Source organism: Rhyacophila brunnea, unplaced genomic scaffold (assembly GCF_057557595.1).
Source record: "Rhyacophila brunnea isolate RB1 unplaced genomic scaffold, BYU_Rbru_1.0 scaffold_13, whole genome shotgun sequence".
Classification (NCBI taxonomy): domain Eukaryota; kingdom Metazoa; phylum Arthropoda; class Insecta; order Trichoptera; family Rhyacophilidae; genus Rhyacophila; species Rhyacophila brunnea.
The window spans coordinates 32,215,921-32,239,460 of NW_028232785.1; the positions used below are offsets into that span (position 1 = coordinate 32,215,921).

Sequence of the window (23,540 nt, forward strand, 5' to 3'; positions counted from 1 at the left end):
ATGTATGTGCTGTCGCTGGAGACTAATAGAGAGTGGAACCGTCACGAAAAGGATTTCGTCAGTGTTGACATTGTATGAGAAAAAAACCCAATTTGATTTATTTTTTTATTATATACCGAGATGCGCTGTTCTCGTTATGATTGAGGAAATGCTGATTTTCATATCATTATTTTGTTTAGACAACAAAACATACATATTATTAAATTGTGTGACCGTGTCAAGTGTGTATTTTTATTATAGGTAGTTTTCACGGAAATACTTTTCAGTATTGCGGCAACATTTTTCTAACATTACATTGAATGGATCTTGTCTGTTACGTAACACGTGTCTTTTGGAATATATACCCTTAACATGGATGTAAAGCAAGAATATGATGGAGTACATTCCGATATAGAAGGCAAGCCTTTGTTTGACACGCTGACAAGCCATCCAAACAACCCGGACCCTCGCATTCATGTATCGCAAGAGAATGCGGACGTTTCAAGTTGCAATTTCGAGGTTAGTTTTTGGAAACTATATTCTTTTACAATTACTTTAGATTGAGAATAATAACGAAAAGTACACTATTATAATAATATGTTTTTACAAACTATGTATGAACATAAGGTGATATTAAACTTTGTTTCAAAAGAATACTTGATTAAGCAATTTGACAGCTACGATACATCTTTGATATTATAGGTTAGGTTAGGTTATCTACTAATTCATGTTAAATATAATCATTATACATTGTTATATGGATGTTACGAGAAATGAAACTGGTTTTAGCGTGCTTACAAAATATAATAATTGCTTCTTTCAGTGCCTAATGGATGACCTCTCTAATATGAAATCTGAGACAGATGATCAACAAGGCGTCGTCAAGCGTGAGATTATTGAAGATGTTTCACACCCAATATATGATGATGAATACCCTCAACCGGGTTGTTCACATTCAGATTACAGGCCAATTGTAAGTAGACATAATGTGTGCTGTCTTATATAGATGGTTGGAATTTGCAATGCATCTCTGAAACTCATTTCACCATTATTAATTCGCTCCAACTTGTTTCATTTGTTGGTTTTAGGTTACACTAATAATATATTTACAATATATGTGTAGGTTTGTACATCTTTCGTTAAATCATGAGTATTTAATTATGATAATTTCTACATCACAATCATTCGAATGTAAATTGCGATCCACTGTACGTTAAATTAATCTCCCGCGAGTGCCTTTTAAGTCATGCAAGGTAAGATATGTAAAAAAAAGCGTTAATTTGTTATATTGTATATGTTACTCCGAATGTGCGAAATTGACTATTACATGAAATGGGCAAAATTTTGGCTAATTCGTGTAAAAATCAAGCCTGTTGCCTTATTCATGAATTAGGTAAATAATCTGCCGAGTACGTGAATTCGCCAGGGTATGGAATTCTTAAACTGTCAACATGACAGTAGAAAAAGTAAATTTAATACCGATGGTTTTATTAGTTATAATTGGACATAATATAATATTATTATTATTGTGTATTTTATAAAAATAAGTGTGTTATGCCGTGTCCACATTGGCAACAAGTTGCTGGCAACCTCATTAAATTTTGATTAAAATTATTTTTTGTCAAACAAATTTTGATAATTATCGTGAAATTTAATGAGGTTACCAGTGTGCACAAACTTTTAGATTTTAACGTTTAATGGCAAATCTAACTCACTGTCAAATTAATATGTCCACGAGACGGAGCGATAATTTTGTTGATTTTACGAACCGGAACGGCGCTCCGGTTTGTTCCGGTCCATTTCGAGCCCTGATATTTTTTATAATTTATTCAATGACATTTGACATATTTGGTTAGTTTGATTAGTTGCAAAAAACACCACCGGAGCGCGAACATCTATTTTGGCCATAGATAATATACGTAAATTTCGACCAATGCGTGAGCATTTGACACATTTAGTTTAAATGCAAAAAACACCACCGTAGCGCTACTATCTAATGTGTCCAATGCATGAACTAGGCAGAAAAATTACTGCCGAATTCACAGATATTTTGTCTTATTCATGGATAAAGCAACGGGCTTACATTTTTCATGATTTAGGCAAATTTTTGCCCATTTCATGTAATAGTCAATTTCGCACATTCGGCGTTACGTTTATAAAAAAATTGCTTCCAGCAAAGAGGAGGTTTATCGCACGCATCCCGACGCGTAAGCTGCTCGGCCATCGTTACGTTATTTAGGTGATCGTTAGTTATTTTATCCAGAAATATCAGGAAAAAACATAGCACAGTTGCAGAGTGAACATTTTTTATTGACATCCGACAATTATGTTATGCAATCTTTGAATTTCCATTCGAAACTATACTAATTTTGTACAAAATAAATTACACATATTGTACCAAGACTTGTACCACAATAAGTGTATCATAATATTCTGTTTTATGTATATCCTTTTGGATGTTACATGTTGAGTTCCATATTTTGTTTTAGCTTTTTACGGATTATTCTGTAACAATATTGAATTCGTATGTAATACCTTGGCAGGGGTAGGGTAGGTACTATTATCATTTTTACTCTAATTTCTTTACTTAGGACCATACATCAGTGAAACGGCAAGTAATTTACATCTATAGGCGCGACGAAATTTTGGACTCGCCGGCATTCGGAGAGTGAACGTCGAGGTGTGAATACGTCAATTTGTTTCGTGATGGCGACAGGGGTATTAGTTCTTAAACGTGTAATGACTAAAAACGTTACTTATTTTCGTGAAAAAGAAAACATGTCAATGAATATAATATTATTGTTACTAATGGAACAATAAACATAACATTAAATGGACGCATCTTGGATTTATATGACAAAATATATTTTGTTCGGCATGCGTCATTTGCACCCGCGACCCGCAATCCACGCATCGCCAAGCCACGATCTTTGTTGACCATGCCTCAACTGAGGTATAGCCTTAAAATCGATTCATTGCTGGCCTACTAATTTCTAATTAATTAACACATTTAAATATCATGTTAATTATATCTAATGGCCAACTAATGCAAACGCGCCAGTCGCAGTGTCAGCTCTAAATAAGTTGATGTCAGATGATTCTGAAAATCATAAACGTTGAAAAAAAATAACTCAAACAGTAGAAAACATAATTTAGAATTTATTATTACTATAATTTTGGCTTTCTAGGTTTCTACTAAGGAATTTTTCACAAGGCATCACGATACAGATAGGAGGCAACAATCCTCGCCTGTTGGAATCGAAGATCAAGTGATCCAGTGTTCAGAAATGACGATAGACCAACAAAATATTAAAGAAGAAATCTTTATAGCAAATACTCCGAAGGAACTTCGACTTATTCTGACAAGGGTAATATATTTCTCACGCATTTAATTTTCAGCATTTGCACAATTTTGGATGCGGAAGTGCCCTAAAATGTCACAAATTGATTCACGCGAACATGATTGCTGATCAGTAACTTAGTAATCCTTAATTACATGAAATATAATATCCTTGCTATAATTTATATCTACAGGTAGCGTATTTAAGTTTTAAAATTAATGGACATAAGTATCTAGCGTGTACCTTCAGACAGTCGACAGTGCCCAACATTTCAAAATAATTTGTGCTATCTGGCCACCGCGAAGTTCTTGAAGTGTATTCTGCACTTCCAATTTTCCGGGTACTTTTTCGAGCTCTGCTGGCCGTATATTATAAATAGCACGAACAATATTGGTTTCCAAGACGTCAATTATGTATGGCTTATCAGCGTCACCTAGCCACTCAAGAAATATTCCATATTTGTCAAATCGCACGACTTTGGAAGCAAATTGACTGGTTCATTTCATAAATAAATCTAATTCAATAATTCCGTATACGTAGTTTCATCCTGTTGACACCACATCCTATCCGGATCAATGCCATCCATATATGTATCAGCAACAAATATAATTCATTATGGGCCAGTGCCTTATGATCTCCATTAACCGTAACGCGAGCTCCCGCCTCTTTTTTTTAATAAATAAGGTTCGATGATTCCACCAGCATGTAAACCGCACAAGCTAGTGCATTATTTTTATGTAAAGAAATCTCTAGGGCCTCTTCCAGATTGGACCCCATATGCGCAAATTTTGTTAATAACAAACCCGTTTAGCCCAAAATAAGCATCATCGCTTAAGTAAAACATTATTTATATCTTTGAATCGCTATTCGATCGTCACTCTATTTATGATTTGCCCGTCTAAATACTGATCATAAGTGTCAAAAAGGATGCGCACTACTACAGGTCGGTTGGACGATTAACCCTTTTCGTAAGTTCTATCTAAACAAAAAATAAAACTCTTTTTCCATTGTGGAATCTTGAAAACAGAGATGTAATGGTATTTCATGCGAATCGAGTTGAAATATCACGAAATCGGTGATTTAATGTAGTACCTAATTATAATATATCACCTGCCATAAAATACAACATCTCGATTGTCTTTCTCATCTTTACTAGTGCAGTGGATAAAAATTTATCTCTTAAGTAAAATATCCTTTGTCTACTGCTCCTTGCATGTAGCGTGTATTTTTAGTATGGATAAGTGATTGCACCCCTCTCCCTACTATACTTTAGATTATACAATCAAAAGTTTATGGAAAACCTCAAACAGCTATTTATTCATTAACGACCAATAATTAATAGGGGAAAGCGGGATGTGCCGCAAGAATGGGCAAGCCAAACGTTATTAATTTAATTTACAAATTAATTATAGTGACATTTAATAATTATATTCCAAATTCACGAAATATGGAAATCAACCGTAAAAAAAAACTGTAGAACTGGATATAGTAATTTTGAGTTTCGTCGTCTGGGGGTCATCTATGTGAGGATCTTGGAGTACATAGTGGAAACACTTGATGCTTGTGCTTCACTACAGTTATTTAAATGAATAAAACTCACCTTCAGCATAATGATATTTATTGTTAATGGCTCTACTATTATTCCATGGCCAAGGTCACATATAATTTATATATTGTTTAATATAGTTCTTAGAAAAACTGTAAAGAAAATATATATAGTTATAATTATAGGAACTAATTCGTAGAATTGTATTGACTATTTAAGTCCAAATTTATTTATATATATTTATTTATTTAATTTTTAATAACTTATAAAAGTCTTAATAATGTCTTAATATTATAGAGTCGCTAATTAGAAAGTTGGAGAACCGCACACGTAATTAGGATGTACTCGCGGCTTCTTATAGGGTTTGACCAGAAAAAGAAGAGATACGCTGGGTGGATTAATGTTTTACCTCTCAAAAAGTTACATCATGAATAAGAGAAGTTAATAGTTTACATACATAATGAACCCTTAGCTCATCGACTGGACTTGTAAGGATGCACGTTTAAACTTTATGGTTATATCGTCTAGTTTTGAGCTTTACAAACTATGATTATTCATCTTTACTTATGTTCGGACATACTCGTCTAAAGGATAGATACAAAGTTATAAAAGCTTAAGATTATCTTAGTCTATTAGTAATATATTATGTTCGCCTTATAGCTAAGTTTATATAAATCAATTATGGCATCACAAATAATTAATCTGTAAGGAAATTTTGATTAATGCTGTTTTAGCATTACGGTATTATCTCGCATCTATGGAGTTTATCTTTGGAAAATTGCCCACCTAGTGTGTGCTCTTTCCACTCACTACACCTAATACTTGAAACAAAACGTGTGTGGAAAATTGGCCCGAGCGCTGGCTCTGTCTGAGACATGCAGTTATATAGCAATTATAAGAAGGAGAGCTTGCACTCTTTTCTAGGTTTCTACCAAGGGATTTTTCACAGAACATCACGATATAGGCGATAGTCAACAATCCTCAGATGATGGAGCCCAGGATAGAATGATGCAGTATTCAGAAGTCACGATAACTGAGAAAGACATTAAAAAAGAAATCTTAGAACGAGATACTCCGAAAGAACTTCGCCTTATTCTAAGAAGAGTAATCCATTTCTCACGTAATTTAATTTGCTGCATTTGTAGCGCAGTTTTTGGTAGCAGAAGTGCTCTAAAAACTCACAAAATTGCTCACATGGACGTGATTGATAATCAAAATCAAATCATAATATTTTCTCAACACAGTAATATTAAAGCAAATAAAAATACAAGTACAGGTCAAAAACCTTATAAATGCAATGTATGTTCATACAGATGCTCGCATCTTAGTAATCTTAAAATACATAAAATGAAACATACTGGTGAAAAACCTTATAAATGTAATGTATGTTCATATAGATGCTCGCAACCTAGTAATCTTAAGAAACATAAAAAGACACATACTGGTGAAAAACCCTTTAAATGCAATGTATGTTCATACAGTACCTCGCGACTTGATCATCTCAAAACACATAAAATGACACATACTGGTGAAAAACCTTATAAATGTAATGTATGTTCATATAGATTCTCGCGATTTGGTGTTCTTAAGAGACATAAAATGACACATACTGGTGAAAAACCTTATAAATGTAATGTATGTTCATATAGATGCTCGCAATTTGGTGTTCTTAAGAGACATGAAATGACACATACTGGTGAAAAACCTTATAAATGTAATGTATGTTCATATAGATGCTCGCAGCTTAATGATCTTAAGAGGCATAAAATGACACATACTGGTGAAAAACCTTATAACTGCAATGTATGTTCATACAGATGCTCGCAACCTAGTCATCTTAAAACACATAGAATGACACATACTGGTGAAAAACCTTATAAATGTAATGTATGTTCATACAGATTCTCGCGATTTGGTGTTCTTAAGAGACATAAAATGACACATACTGGTGAAAAACCTTATAAATGTAATGTATGTTCATATAGATGCTCGCAAATTAATGATCTTAAGAGGCATAAAATGACACATACTGGTGAAAAACCTTATCAATGCAATGCATGTTCATATAGCTGCTCGATACTTAATGATCTTAAGAGGCATAAAATGACACATACTGGTGAAAAACCTTACAAATGTAATGTATGTTCATATGGATTCTCACAACTTGTTAATCTAAAGAAACATAAAATGACACATACTGGTGAAAAACCTTATTAATGTAATGTATGCTTATATAGATGCTCTCATCTTAGTAGTCTAAAGAAACATAAAATGTTACATACTGGTGAAAAACCTTATAAATGCATTATATGTTCATATAGATGCTCGACATCTAGTTATCTCAAAAGACATAAAATGACATTCAGGTAAGAAACCTTATATATGCAATGTATGTATATATAGATGCTTTGTACTTGCTTATATCAATTGACACATACAGGTGAAAAACCTCATTAATGTAAAAGTATGTTCATATAGATGCTCGCAGTTTGGTGATCTTAAGAGACATAAAATTACAAATACTGGTTAAAACCTTATAAATGCAATGTATTTTCATATAGATGCTCCTCATCTAATAATCTTAAGACCTAAATTTATACATACTGGTGAAAAACTTTATCAATGCTTTCTGTGTTCATATAAATGCTCGGCATCTAGTTGTCTTAACGGCCCATATGCTCAGCGTAGGTCAAATGGAGCTTTTATGGTTTTTTCAGAGCACAACCCTGGACATTCCTTAAACTTTATACATAATCTATTTATATGATTTTGAAGCCTTTTTATCCTTTATATTTATTTTAAACATTTGATACTGCATAAAGTATTTTTATTACATAAAATAGGATTCTTTTTTACCTCTCGCTCTAATGTTTTAAAATATAGTCATATTTCATTACATAAATGTGCAGTTCTGTTAAGATTTTTTACATTTATTAATATTTAAACGCTTTTATAAAACCATCAGTATAATTTATGTCGATATTATTATAGTGAAATATTTACGATAAAAAAATATATTGATAATCTCAGTGATCCCAAATTTGACAAGAATTAGGCATTTTATTATTCAAAAAATGGGCATGATTAACACATTTGAAGATAATTCTAAAGATACTGATTATAAGCTATGTCTTTAACCATTCAAGTATGATACACATCGTATGAATAATGATTACTTTATAATAATTATTGACCTAAGAAAAAGGTAATATTTTTTTGAAATACACCATTTCTATTGGCATTACCTAGTGGTAAAGCTACAACATACGGCCGTTGCCATCAATTGACAAACGATAAATGAAGTTGGGATTAAGATCATAGTAACGCGCGTGTTTGAACATGTACCGTTTTAAAAAAAAATAAAAAATTCGGTTAGGTACATGTTCAAACACTCGCGTAATTAACATTAGAAGAACATTAGAAAAATAATCAATCCTTTTATTTAAAACCAGTTAGACGCCACTTAAGTCCTGGCACGCGAGCAGCGTCCACCAATGCCAAGGATGTACAGGTACGCATTTGTTTCAGTGCCGAATTTTTTGAATGTAAGTAGGTACTATGTTTTAATTTTATCGTGGAATTTTAAAACAAACACATTCGCAAATGATTAGCAATTGACAGAAACTCGGAATGTTTGTGAATTTTATTATAAGTATGTGTTGTAGTCATTGTCAACACAATGTTATGTTATTTTAATCACACTTGTATTTTTTTACTTAAATAAATTAATAAAAGTATTTTTGCACTAATATTTTCTACATAAAACCTATGTTTTTCCAAGATTGAACGAACACGATATTAATAATAAATCTCTTATAACACTATAACTACGCCAGGAGGCCAATCCCAGGATGAAGCATGGCCGAAGTGAGTAGTGGTGAGCAGCGGCGGCTCCTCTAATACCATGCATGTGCGCTGCACTGCTTTTTCCTAAACATCACTCAATGTGCAACAATGCTATTCATAAGTCATCACTCGTTTATCGCAATTTAATCCATGTAAATTTATACCAAAATCATGTACTCAGTGAACAGTCACCATAAGAGAGCGCTCGTGGTAACGCACTAATATCGATCTTAGTTTGCCATTCATATTACATTGGGTAATAACAGATCAACCCGACACGTGAAACTCATAAACATGTCATAAAAACCCAAGATTTTATTGCTTTCTGGGATGCCGACCAGTTCATGAAATTCGACACAGAAAAAAAAACAGTAGGAATACGCGGAAAAGTGTAGTAACTGAGATTTAGCAGGATTGATAAAAAAAAGATTTTTTTTATTTAAATCTCATATAAATTCATTGGAAATAGGCTGATATTGAATACAAATTGACTATCAACATAAAAATTATGGTTACGATCCTTAAATCGTTCTATATTTACAAATATTTGAATATAATTTATAAAAAATTATATCTGAGTTATCATGTTCTGTTAACATGATGTCATATGTTTAACAATACCCGACTCGCGTTAAGTTTTACTGCCGACCCAATTTTTTAGACTTTATTTTATTTTGTAGACGCCTGACGCCTTCAATATCCTGTGTCGAAAAATACGTATTCAAAACAAATGATTTTTTTTATATTGTCTTGAAAAATTATTACAGTTTAGTTTCGGCTGCCGCAATGTATAGTCACGTTCTGTCTATCACTTTATTTCGATAATTTTCTTCGTAAAAAGAAATTATGAATAATATTATATGATTGTTTAATCAGTGAAGTGTGTGTGTTTTATAATGATGTCGATAAATGTAGACTATATTAAACATAACAAGAGTTCCTTCGAAGAAAGAATCAAAATAAAAAAGGCTGGTTCACCGAAGCCTGAATTAAATATTAAAAAAATATGTGGATTAAAACAAAAAGTCTTTACACGTTCTTTTCGAAAGGAAATGTATGACAAGGCTTTATGGTTATGTGGTTGTGAGAGATTGAATACATTTTTTTGTTTTCCTTGTCTAATTTTTAAGGATACAGGGTTAAATTTCCTGAGAATGATTTTAAAATGATCCTGGAATCATATGACTTTTTGGATAGATTTAAACTTAAACACGAATTATCAACACGATTTTTAAAATTATTAAACACGATTTTAAAAACGCGGATGGTGCTATAGCTATTTTACAATTGTTTTATAATAATAATTTAATGACATCATTTTCCCAATGTACAAAACTTTTAAAAATCATTTGTACAATTCCGATGACATCTGTGGAAAGTGAAAGGTGTTTTTCAACCCTTAAAAGAATTAAATCGTTTTTAAGAAATACCATGAACCAGGACAGACTTAATTGTCTATCTGTGTTAAGCATCGAGAAAAAACTTTTACAATCAGTTCCAGACTTTAATGAGAAAGTGATTGAGGTGTTCGCTAAGCAGAAACAACGCCGAATTGATCTTCTTTTTAAATAAGGTAAGAAAGTTTTTAGTGCACCCCCTATGAAAGCAATTTTGGTAACCACCGGCCGCCACTGGTGGCCACATGCCCGAAATCATTTACAAATGTTAATGCCACGAAGATATCGATTTTTCTCAAAAAAATATTTAAATTTAACTTTTACAATTTTATTTAAAGTTCTATTGAACTTTAAAAAAACAAAATTTGTAATTAAACATACCTGGTCTGATGGCTTGTCTCGTAGATAAGAGCAGCCAGGTTGAGTTAATTCATCATTACCTTGTTAGATTGCATTCTCAATAAATTCTTCTTTGATGATGACTCCCTCATTATTCTCATACTTAATATTCTTCGGACCATTGTCACACTTCTGAAAATAATATTATAAATATTATGTAATAGTATCATCGGTACGATCAGCCTGAAGGGTCCCCCATAGCTCTTTCTTCAATAATTGGTCGCCAATGTATGACTTAATTTGGCAGGTGAATGTATAATCACCGAACGACATTCCGATGTTATGGGCAATCCGACAAAATAGTGCACTCTTGCGGTCATACTTGTTTGTTTTAGTTCAATTAAGAGTACATATTACAGATGGCTGAGTTAGTTTTTTTTAAAATGCATTAAGCCTTACCCAACCAAACCAAACAACTAATAAAAAATATTCTTCCATCTATAAAATATCCAAAATTCTGAATGATTTAATAACATATTGAGGCTTGGTTTCGCAGGTTTTTTGTTAAATTGTAAAAATAACATTAGTCAAATATTTTAGTCATAGTGCAATGAAAACAAATACGTAGATACGAGCGAAGAAGTTTTGCGTGTACTATATTTATGTTGGATATTAGCAAACTATATTGTACATCCTTTGCCGCTGGATGATACCCATTTTGTATTACAAATTAAAAAAATATATACTTAAGTATAGGATATAGATACGTGTCAGATGACAATATACAATACATTATATACCTAACATCAATGATCAAATGAGCATGTATATTATTTGAGTTACCTGTGAATCACCGTCAAACGTCGACACATCAAACTTTTCATACAAGTGACTGCTTTGGTCGCATGGAAAAGCCACTTCATCAAAAGTCAGCGACGCATCGTGCATATGTTTATGGTAGGTACTTCAAAATGTGCGCAGATGAAAGAAATTACAACCCTCGTTGCAAACAAAATTTCTAACGAAAAATGAAGTTCTGTTCAACCTCAGATGGACTTCTTTCGCAGTAGCAAGCGCTATTACCATTTTGATGTCAATTTCTTGCACTTCAATTTCATCAAACGACTGTGCAGACTGTCTCTCAAAGGCATCAGGTGCAATCATACAATCCATGTCGCAGTTAACTCGACCATAAATGTCCATTCAGTATTTTTGTTGCATTATTGGACACCGTTCGAAGCACTATACCTCCTTTGAAGATACTGTTGCGTTTTGCTTCTTGTTTACGTACCTACTACTTCGTTTAAAAATTGCCCTTCATTGAATAGGCACGTCAATGAGGTTTGATTGTTTCACTACGCTCTTCTCCATGACCCTTAATTGATTCACTGATGACATAGTATTTACTAAATAATGACCTCATTTAAATATCATGATCATTATATCTAATGGTCAACGAATGCAAACGTGCCAGTCGCGGTGTTAGCACTAAATGAGTTAAGGCCAGTTCGGATCAGGCGAGAAGTATAGTCGAGTGGCAAGAAATTTAGTAACTAAACGTGTACGAACAGACAAATTGAGTCGAGTACTTAGTCGAGTCTATCCATTGTTGTAATACCAAAGTGATGATATCGAATCGAACTCTATGCATAACAAATTTGGCTGGAATTATGGGACAATAGGACCAAAAGCGGGTTATTGTTCGCATATGGTTACTAATGTATAATAGGTATCGATTACTAGTCTATAATATGCCTAATTCTACTGAACTCCTACTGTGTAAATGTCTAAAATATTAATATGAACATCTCACGATACATGGATGCAGAAGAATATCAATTTTTCTTAATCCTAAAAATATTATAATGTTCACAGGTAACGCAATTTTATGTTGAGAAAATGACATAGGTACGGAATATAATAAATTAGTGACTATCATTTTGAGGTAAGGTTCTGTCTGGACAGTTATTACCTACTTTGACAGATCGTGAGAAGTGGTTTGACGTTTCAGACCAAACCACTTCTGACGGTCAGAAAATGGTTTGAAGTTTGCTGGTACAGTGAACTAAACGATAAATCTAAAACTATTCCGGTTTACTTATAACGCATGCGCAGTGCGCCAGTTTTGACCTATCGAACCGTTTAGCTGGAACGCCTAAATTAATGTTGTCATGCAGCATGGTAGATAATTAAGTATAATTTGAGGATTACAAAATTAGTTTGTTACAAAAAAAATGAAAATATTGTTATTGGTCCATTCTCACACCATTTCACATAGATATTTCTTCCGTATATAGTATTTTATGGCTGCAAGTAGTTTTTTTATAGACAATAGGCTTACCTTGTATTACCTACCTAAAAAGGTCTCACGGGCGATTAATTTTATTCACCATATAATCACAATTTTAGATAATCGCATTAATTACTGCTTTACATTCGAATGATTGTAATGTATAAATCACCATAAATAAATGCTCATATTTGACGAAAGATTTATAAACCTACCCTTAATTGTTTAAAATATCAATGTGAGCTAAAACCATTAAATGAAACAAGTTGGAGCGAAATAATAATGGTGCAATGAGTTTCAAAGTTGCATTTCTAATTCCAACCTTCTATATAAGACAGGACACATTAATTATCTACTTACAATTGGCATGTAATTTGAATATGAACAACCCGGTTGAGGATCTTCATCATATAATGGATGTGAAACATCTTCAATAATCTCACGCTTGACGACGGCTTGTTGATCATCTGTCTCAGATTTTATATTAGAGAGGTCCGCCATATTAAGGTACTGAAAGAAGCATTATTACATTTTTAAACACGGTGAAAACAGTTTCGGGTCACGTAATCACCTTATAACATTGTGTAATATTTATATTTAACACCTTACCTACCTATAATATCACAGATGTATCGTACATAGCTGTCAAATTGTTTAAACATGTATTTTTTTAAAATTAATTAATATCACCTTCCTACATCGTTTGTAAAAAAGACACAGTTTATAATATTAAACTAACCATTGTTATTCTAACTCTAATGTTATTTTAAAATAATTTAGTTTCCAAAAACTAACCTCGTAATTGCAACTTGAAACGTCCGCATTGTTTGGATTGCTAGTCAGCGTGTCAAACAAAGGCTTGCCTTCTATATCGGAGTGTCCTCCATCACATTCTCGCTTTACATCCATGTTACGGGTATATTCCAGAAGCCACGTGTAACGTGACAGATAGGATCCATTCAAGGTATTGTTAGAAAAGTGTTGCCGCAATACCTATATAACCGGTTTTTAAAGAAATAACCTTCTAAAAACTAACCTCGGCAGCGTCACAGGGGTCATTAGCATACTCTTGTTTGATGCAAGTCTTTAATTCTGGGTTATTTCCCTTTAAGGACACATCGAACCGATGTTGCTCATCTGCATCGGGTTGAAAGTCACCTGCTTCATGTTTTACGTCCATTTAACGCTTTGAAAATGTTCGTTCTCAAAGATTACCGAGTCACAATAATTAACTGTAATCTTCAAACCAATATGGCAGCCGTGATTATAGAAATAAAGACAAAGGGATGCGCTGGGCGGGTATGACCAGTAATTAGAAAGGTAGACATGACCAACGAAAAGAAAAAGAAATAATTCAGTAAAATAACACCTCACAAGAAGAAAGAGCAAACCCGATCTCAAGGACTTCAAAGTACCTACCTAAAGATGAATAACAGGAGTTTTATTGGTAGGTAAAACTCCTTTCGTTAGTTTATATGGCCTAGTTGAATAATAATTTATTGGTATTTTTTTTATAATTACTGGCAATACAATTCAATTTTTACATAAGACCAACGTCTATTGTCACGGCTGCCATTAATTTACATTGTCCATTATTTGTTTTAATCCCGTAGCAATGGATGTAAAACGCGAAGCGGGTGAAACTGAATCTTATTCAGAAGGGAAGCAATGGTTTGATGTGCCAATACTACGTCCAAACAGCTCGAATGACGGCATTTATAATATAAAACGGAAGAATGTCGACGGTGACATGTGCTCATTTGAGGTTAGTTTTTCAAATGTAATTTTCCGATAGTTTGAGATTTGTTTTCCGATTCAGACGACTTGAGCCGCATTGTCTTATTAAATAGCATCTCCGAAGCGTTCGCGTGTGCCGAAAATATAATTAATGATACCTATTGTTACACCCAAGCACTCGGGCTTCTCCCCGTGCACATAAATAACCACTTTAATAGTCTAAAACATAACCCCGATCTCACAAACGAGCGCTTTAGCAAAACACGTGCAGCCTGAGATATCTCTGCGTAAATTAAACTTCGCAAAATGGATGTAAAACGTGAACTAGATGGTTTTGAATCTGACACAGAAGTCCAGCAATGGTTTGATGTGCTAATAATCCATCCTAACAATCCGCTTACAAATATTTGTATTAAGCAAGAGAATGCTTATGATGCCAACTGCACCATTGAGGTTAGGTTTTCCAAACTTATTAATAATAATTGTAATATTGTGTTTATTCTTCATTGAAGTGGTTTTTTACTGATGCGTGATACACTTGACTTTACTAACTGAAACATGACGTAATAAATTATACATCGTTGTATTGACACTTCACAACGATTATTTGACTAGGTACCTACCTACCTATAGGTTCTGCGTCTCTGTGGCTGCAGGTTTACTACTTTTATTATTTTGAAGACAACTTTACTATTGAACATTTATTAATAATAGTAGGTACACAGTATTGAATCGTGATAAAAGGTCACTTACAGAAACGTCCTTGTGTCACATACAAAAATAATAATATAAGTGTAAACACGTATTATAAAATACCTTCTGTCTTGTTTTTCAGAGCCCTGTAACCAGCCTTGCCGATATTAAAACTGAGATTGATTCTCTCCGAGTTGATTTCAAAGATGCATTTTCCGAAGACAGTGATCCGCAACCTAGTTGCTCATATTCAAAAAGCGAGCCAATAAATCAGGTACATACTTACCTATTTATACAATATTTTAAATAGATAAATATTGTGTTATTCACATCGTGCTTGTATGCGATCATTTATATTAGTCTCCGTTATTATTATCATTGGATACAAATTGTATTTTATAAGAATATGTTTTATTCAAATTTAACGTAACGATCAAATGTTTGGACTGTACACTCCTTCGGTGCCTTGTTTTACGATACTAGATTTGTGAAAAAGACTGCCTGTTATTTTTATTAGTATATTGGTATTTTATTATTGACATTCAATAATATGTCTTATTAAATGGGTCGAATAAATTTGTTGCATAATCAATACCGGTGCTGTGAGTATCTACAGCAGTGTTTGCCAATCGTTTTTACTCCACGGTACACTCGTGAATGGGATTTATTCCGCGGCACACAAAATGCGTTAAAAAGGAAATTTTCCTTATTAATATGAATAAAGAAAATCATAGTGTGGGTTGATCCATTTTTTAATATTTTAAGAACAAATATGTACCCAGGTGGTAATAATTTTATTAGTGAGAAGAATGCAATTGATTTTTAGAAAGAATTCTGTAAAACGCGGCTCTAAATTAGATAAACAAATACGTAACTCCACATCTACCATTTTTTCTCGCTCTCATTTAACGATTTCATTTCCACGAGTGCTGAAAAACCAAATTCGTAAAGATACGACGATCCAAACGGAGACAGAGATTAAATTCCTGTTGTAACCAATTGAGGATATTGACGCCAAAACGATATTCAAAATGCTGACAACACTAGCTCAGAAAATGAGGCTTTGTGCTCAGGATCGTTTTTTAGATCTATTCAGATATCCTCCTCTGTTAATGTCAGGTGTGTACCGTCGAATCTTGAGAATGGATTGATCACCCACTGGTACATTATTTGATAATCATCATCATAAGTCGAAGTCATTCCACTGCTGGATGAAGGCCTCCTCAAGCTTCCTCCAACTCTCTCGGTCCTGTGTCATTTGCTGCCACGTATTTTCGCCGAACTTTACCAGTTCGTCATTCCAGGGCAACCCTGTGGCCGTGTCGTGCCCCTTGGGTACCACTGGATGACGGCATTTGTCCAGCGACTATCCTTTCGGCGAGCAATTTGCCTCGTCCAACTCCATTTCATCTGTTTGGCAACGTCTATTACAACGCGTACTCCTGTCTGCTTTCTAACCCATTCGTTTATCTTTCGGTCCTTTCGCATGTAGCCGAACATACACCTCTCCATGCCTCGCTGTGCCAATTACTCAAGATCATGTAATTTGCAGTTACGATCCTATAGATCTCAATGTGCTATATGTTAACAAAAACGCAGATTAAACTACGCAATGTACTGCAGTTAGCTGGAATGTCTTTCAGTGAGTATACATTCACTTGCCAAATGCAGTCGTACATTGGTGGTCACCGAAAGCAGAGGATACAGCTGTGGCAGGTCTTATCCAGAAATGGATTGACTCTGGCTGATCATAATGGTGATACTGTTACATAATATTATTAATCATGTTGTTATTTTCAGGAGTGTGAAGACAGCCTGATCAATATTATAAAGTCGGAGAATGATAATGAAAATGTCATCATCAAACGAGAATTTTTTGACGAAGCAATTCGCCAAATCAATAATGAGAATCCTCAACCCGGCTCCTTCGATCGACAAAACAGCCCAGTAGACCAGGTACGTTCATTTACAGGTTCTCCAATAACACAACTTTTAAACATTTTTTTTTTATATTCTAAACATCCACATCTACATGGTATTAAAATTTATATGGTCACCGCAGTTGTTCTCAAGGAATACAACTCTGGTCACCCAATTTGAATGTCACTTATTCGAGCATTGCTGGTCGTATATCGCGAACAATATTGGCTTCCATCGGGTTTATCAGCATAAACCAGTGACTCCACGAAGTTTTACAGGAAATAGTCCAGATATATCAAATTGCACTACCTTGGAGGACGCCGATAATTTTATTGTCAGGTCCATTTTTCGAAATCAACTAAAGCAGTCGTTTATAATCTGTCCACGAAAGAAAATAAATGACAATCGTGTCGTACTCACTTCATCAGGCGGCGGAGGACGCCGCTGCGCGAACTTCTGATTTTGATCGATTTACAATGCTTGAGACCACTAGCGAGAGAATGCCTCATCTGAGTACTACAGTAACAAACCATTTAATTGGCACCAACAAAAATGCCTGCACGAAATAAAAAACAAAAACTTGGAGGAGCTAGTAGTAGTAATTCTGACAGACAGTAAAAATGGAAAACCGTTCAGTTATGTGAAATCTATAATAGAAGCGTGGTTTAAATGCTCCCACGACCTTTTTGAAAAATTTGAAAACATGCTAAAATAATATATTCAAAGAATAAAAGATATGCAATTCTCTAAAAACACGGTGAAAGATAGAATCTCTCATTGCAAAATTAAAGCCTTTTTTAATTGAATTCTGAAAAACTACTTTTTCATTTTTTCATTCACAATAAAAAACTGCTCGGCACGTCAAACAGTCGAAAGATTATATTTGGAAAACTTTGGCTCGCATGCCTACGTAAAAAGGTTTGCTAAAACCGTGTCTAGGTATAATATTTCTACCTGGATCTCTTACTTATAATAAACTGTTATTTAAAAATCTCATATTAAAAAATGTCTTTTTTAGATTATCGCTAGAAGCACTGTCTCGGCCAATGTTGTGAGTCTCATATCGTCCATGGACGAGACTGAAGCACAGGCGTCTAGCGAATACCTACACATTGAGGAATAAAATATAAAGAAAGAACTAGGGGAATATATTGAAAGGTACAAAGATGTCGCCTGTCGCAATAGTAAACGTGATATTTGTCAATCGAATATGGTAACCACAGAATTATTAGTGGCTGTTATACAACTGGAAAAAAAATCATTTCATAAAGAAAATTTTGTGTGCAGTATCTGTTTTGATTTTTTTTCATCGTTCGACCTAATGTTGCTTCACAAAGCGATACATAAAACCACAATTGCAAAAACGACCGATTCCGTTGCAAGGCTGGTTATATGTGACGATGGTCATTTTTCAAGATTTCGTTCTGGTCACGTCGTGAAGTCACCCAAAATGACTCATTCTGATGAAAAGAAATTTAACTGTGATAAATGCAATTACTCGTGCAGACAATCAAGTCAGATGAAAACACACAAAATGACTCATTCTGGTGAAAAGCCATTTAACTGTGATAAATGCAATTACTCATGCAGACAGTTTGGTAGCCTGAAAATACATAAAATGACTCATTCTGGTGAAAAGCCATTAAACTGTGATAAATGCAATTACTCATGCAGACATCTTGGTAGCCTGAAAATACATAATATGACTCATTCTGGTGAAAAGCCATTTAACTGTGATACATGCAAATACTCATGCAAAAAGTTTGATAGCCTGAAAAAACATAAAATGACTCATTCTGGTGAAAAGCCATTTAACTGTGATAAATGCAATTACTCATGCAGACAGTTTGGTAGCCTGAAAATACATAAAATGACTCATTCTGGTGAAAAGCCATTTAACTGTGATAAATGCAATTACTCATGCAGACATCTTGGTAGCCTGAAAATTCATAAAATGACTCATTCTGGTGAAAAGCCATTTAACTGTGATACATGCAAATACTCATGCAAAAAGTTTGATAGCCTGAAAATACATAAAATGACTCATTCTGGTGAAAAGCCATTTATATGTGACACATGCAATTATTCAGGCACACGATCAGATGTCATGAAAAAACACAAAATGACTCATTCTGGTGAAAAGCCATTTAAATGTGATATATGCAATTACTCATGCATACAATCAAATGACATAAAATTACACAAAATGACTCATTCTGGCGAAAAACCATTTCAATGTGATAAGTGTACTTACGCATCCACAACGTTTGGTAGCATGAAATTGCATAAACAAACCCATTCCAATGAAAAACCATTTAAATGTGATATATGCAATTACTCATGCAAACAATCAAGTAACTTGAAAACACACAAAAAGACTCATTCTGGTGAAAAGCCATTTAAATGAGATATATGCAATTACTCATGCAATCGATCAAGTAGATTGATAAAACACAAAATTACTCATTCAGGTGAAAAACCATTGAAATATGATATATGCAATTACTCATGCGAACAACCAGGTAACATGAAAACACACAAAATGGCTGATTCTGGTGAAAATCCATTGAAATAAGATATATACAATTACTCATGCATCTATCAAGTAGCTTGACAATACACAAAATGAGTCATTCTGGTGAAAAGCCATTTAAATGTGATATATGCAATTACTCATGCAAACAATCAAGTAACTTGAAAACACACAAAAAGACTCATTCTGGTGAAAAGCCATTTAAATGAGATATATGCAATTACTCATGCAATCGATCAAGTAGATTGATAAAACACAAAATTACTCATTCAGGTGAAAAACCATTGAAATATGATATATGCAATTACTCATGCGAACAACCAGGTAACATGAAAACACACAAAATGGCTGATTCTGGTGAAAATCCATTGAAATAAGATATATACAATTACTCATGCATCTATCAAGTAGCTTGACAATACACAAAATGAGTCATTCTGGTGAAAAGCCATTTAAATGTGATATATGCAATTACTCATGCAAACAATCAAGTAACTTGAAAACACACAAAAAGACTCATTCTGGTGAAAAGCCATTTAAATGAGATATATGCAATTACTCATGCAATCGATCAAGTAGATTGATAAAACACAAAATTACTCATTCAGGTGAAAAACCATTGAAATATGATATATGCAATTACTCATGCGAACAACCAGGTAACATGAAAACACACAAAATGGCTGATTCTGGTGAAAATCCATTGAAATAAGATATATACAATTACTCATGCATCTATCAAGTAGCTTGACAATACACAAAATGACTCATTCTGGTGAAAAGCCATTTAAATTCGATTTAGATAATAATTGCATTAGATGCATTAGATGCTGGTTGCATGAAATTGTATAAAAGGACTCATTCTAGTGAAAAGTCATTTACATAATTATTATATAAATTTTAATAAGATGAAATTACATGAAAGGACCCATGCCAGTGAAAAGCCATTTCGTGTAAAAGATACTGGCTGTACTTTTCAGTGAATCGTAAACTGTGAAGGAATAATTTGGATGCTGCGAGGACAGGGTATGTCTTGGATGCCAGGCCCTGACCTTTTATGCTATCGAGGCTAAATCTATGGTCTGGTTGTCAATCTTGGTCGTCTTATCAATCTCGTTCGGTATTGTTCATTGGGTCATCCGGTGCGTGAACTTGACGTTTTAGTTTAGGTAAGTGTTTATATGCGCACAGTTGATGAATGACTGGCCGATATTTGTCGCGCCAGGCAGGGGTCAAATTGTTAGGTGAGTATGAATTTATCTGTTATATTAGGGCCATCCTAATTGGCGTACTCAGCAAAGCCATTTGAATATGATATAATTACTCATGCATAACTTCTGGTAGCTTATTTCACGACTTATTATTTTTAAAAAAATCCCGCATTTTTGTGACATAATTTCACAATAATATATTATACCAATAAAGTCTTTGGCTACCCGTTCATTTATTGGCTAGGATAAAGTAGCTGTTGGTAAGAATTTGAAATAATGGTCAGTCGAGAAGGGACCGAACGTGCGTACGTCATTTTTATCATCAACCGATAACGTAAACAATTAAATTTTTTGTACCCCATTCTATATCGACATAATATTATGTAATCATATGTAATATTATTTTAAAACATACAATAATAATTATTGTCTCTGTGCTTAATACAGTTTTTGAATACTTCATACCCACTTGCTCTAAGAAATCTCGTTTGATGGTTGGTGTATTTTAAAAAGTTGAAGTTAGGTCTTAGTGACATAAATTGAAGTGTATCGAACTCCACTACCGTAAGCTAGTTGTTTTTTTTTTAACCATATCCGATCCTAACAGGAACATATGGGCCTCCAACAGATTTTATTTTTACGAGAAACGGATGTCAGCCACTTGCTCAACCTAATAAGTCAACACTCTGACCCTACACAGATTGAAAAACAATATGTGTACATGCCAGACCCAGGGTTTGAACCTGTACCCACGACGCTATAAGCCCACGTTTAAGCCGCGCGGCCATCGTGTGATTGTTAGCTAGTTTATAGCTTTGATTGGTCGATCCGATAATATTGTTCACACTTTTTTGTTATATTTATTTGTTTTCGATGAATTGAAAATACATATCACACACATTGTTTGTTAATTTTTATGCCCTGCCCAAACCAAACCATAATTGATAAAAATATTTTTCTATTTCAAAAATATCTTATTTTATATATGATAAATGGCATAATTTTAGATTTTTTATAGATATATGAGTATTTTTTGATAAAAAATATTGTTATGGTTTGGTTTCGTAGGGTTTAAGACGAGACATCTTTTTGATAATTTACAATATCAACTGTAATAATTGATAAATATGTAAGTACCTACATATCTGTAAACATTAAAAAAAAATATTTCAAGTCAAAGAAAAACTTACAATAGTAAAAAAATGTTATAATGGCTCAAATAGAATCGATGACGATCGGTCATATTAATGCCGAAAACCCCGTTTCTTATATTGGCGTCCTGTTGCACAGGGTATCGCAGAGTGTAAATACGATGTCATAGCTGTCATACAATATCTATATATAATATGTTGGAATGGCATAGATATGATCATAGACACTTAATCGCTCTTGGCATATCGCCCGTTAGCCCATTAGCCCGATCGTCATATAGTCTATTTGAACCTTTATAACATGTGAATTTGTCAGAGAACCCTATCTTATTATTAGGTACATATATTTTATGTTCATATTTAGGTATTATTAAAATTTAGTTTATTAAGTTTTCTATGTTGTGCTTAAGAGATTTTTGACTAATTTATATTTTTAATTATTTTTTATATTTACTTAAAAAAACACCGATTTTTGTAAACATATAAATGTGTGCAAACTTCGTATTTTTGCGCTAGATGCCTTTGCGCATCTATTCTTTACACAAGATTGCTATCGGCCGCTATCGAGGGAAGTTTTTCATATTTTTATATTGAAGTATTACTTAACACCCACTGTAACAATTAAGTTAGCCGTCTAAACAGTCAATATCTTTATCTCGCTATAAAATCTTACACAGGTAGGTGCTGTTAAAACATAGCACGTATTGTAACAATTACAACCAACTTCTTCAAATTGTTACAATAAGAGCTAATACTTCGATACGAAAAAATGAAAAACTACCCTCGATAGTTACCGATAGCAGTCTTGTGTATAGAATAGATGCGTTGGTAGGAAAAGACATCTCCTTAATTGAATCGTAATACATGTGACGTCACTAAATACGAACACTTGTACAACTGTCATCGTATTTTCGTTTATGTCTGTAAATTGGTGTTATTTAATGTTCTATGCATGCTCCTCTATAATTATTAGGAGTTTACTTGTTATGGTAATAATATTGATGTCCAAAGAGATTGGAATTGGTTCTGTCTAAATAAAATGCCAGCCGACGGAAGTTTTTGTTTTGAATGAATCAACCCAACATTTTGAGCCGTTTGGCAAGTGGAAGGTACCTGCTGAGTATGTCGATAGCTTGGTTAAAAACTGTATTTAGTGACAATATGAATAAAGAAAATTGAAAACTTATTAGGTTTTAATCGTTTTTATTCACACTATCCCATTCATAATAAGTAGCACCTGTTCGCACAAAGAAACTACATTAATATGAGATTCATCATTGTAATCCATATCGTTATTGCCATCTCCCGTCAGAGCGAAGAAGATGCATTCTCTTTCTTCGCTCGGTATGGTGATTGCTGGTCATCGTCTGTTATTTGGACTTGGGAGTAAACAAATAAATACCTCGGAATGGTCTGAAACGGCGATTTTTATTAAATCTTCTTTACTCCTCTTCTCTCGATGGCATGCTGTCAATTGACAACGCGGATTACGGAGGAAACAGTGAGTTTATTTTTCGGAATACATTTACAGGAAAACAGCGTAGGTATACATTGAAT

General features: G+C 33.7%; 3 protein-coding genes across 3 annotated transcripts; 2 read left to right on the forward strand and 1 right to left on the reverse strand.

Annotated features, from left to right (window-relative positions):
* The first annotated feature begins 292 nt into the window (after positions 1-292).
* On the forward strand, positions 293-3,851 carry LOC147077297 (uncharacterized). The gene is made up of 3 exons (XM_085940337.1): positions 293-498; positions 803-952; positions 3,168-3,851. The coding sequence occupies exons 1-3, from the start codon at positions 352-354 to the stop codon at positions 3,369-3,371; spliced, it is 501 nt and encodes a 166-aa protein (XP_085796463.1). The 5' UTR covers positions 293-351; the 3' UTR covers positions 3,372-3,851.
* A 6,702-nt stretch (positions 3,852-10,553) lies between these two features.
* Positions 10,554-13,972, reverse strand: LOC147077298 (uncharacterized). The gene is made up of 3 exons (XM_085941044.1): positions 13,775-13,972; positions 13,099-13,248; positions 10,554-10,640 (listed from the first exon to the last, which is right to left on the reverse strand). The coding sequence occupies exons 1-3, from the start codon at positions 13,916-13,918 to the stop codon at positions 10,554-10,556; spliced, it is 381 nt and encodes a 126-aa protein (XP_085797170.1). The 5' UTR covers positions 13,919-13,972.
* A 345-nt stretch (positions 13,973-14,317) lies between these two features.
* On the forward strand, positions 14,318-18,457 carry LOC147077299 (uncharacterized). The gene is made up of 4 exons (XM_085940357.1): positions 14,318-14,503; positions 15,311-15,442; positions 16,969-17,124; positions 18,107-18,457. The coding sequence occupies exons 1-4, from the start codon at positions 14,354-14,356 to the stop codon at positions 18,209-18,211; spliced, it is 543 nt and encodes a 180-aa protein (XP_085796483.1). The 5' UTR covers positions 14,318-14,353; the 3' UTR covers positions 18,212-18,457.
* Positions 18,458-23,540: the final 5,083 nt, after the last annotated feature.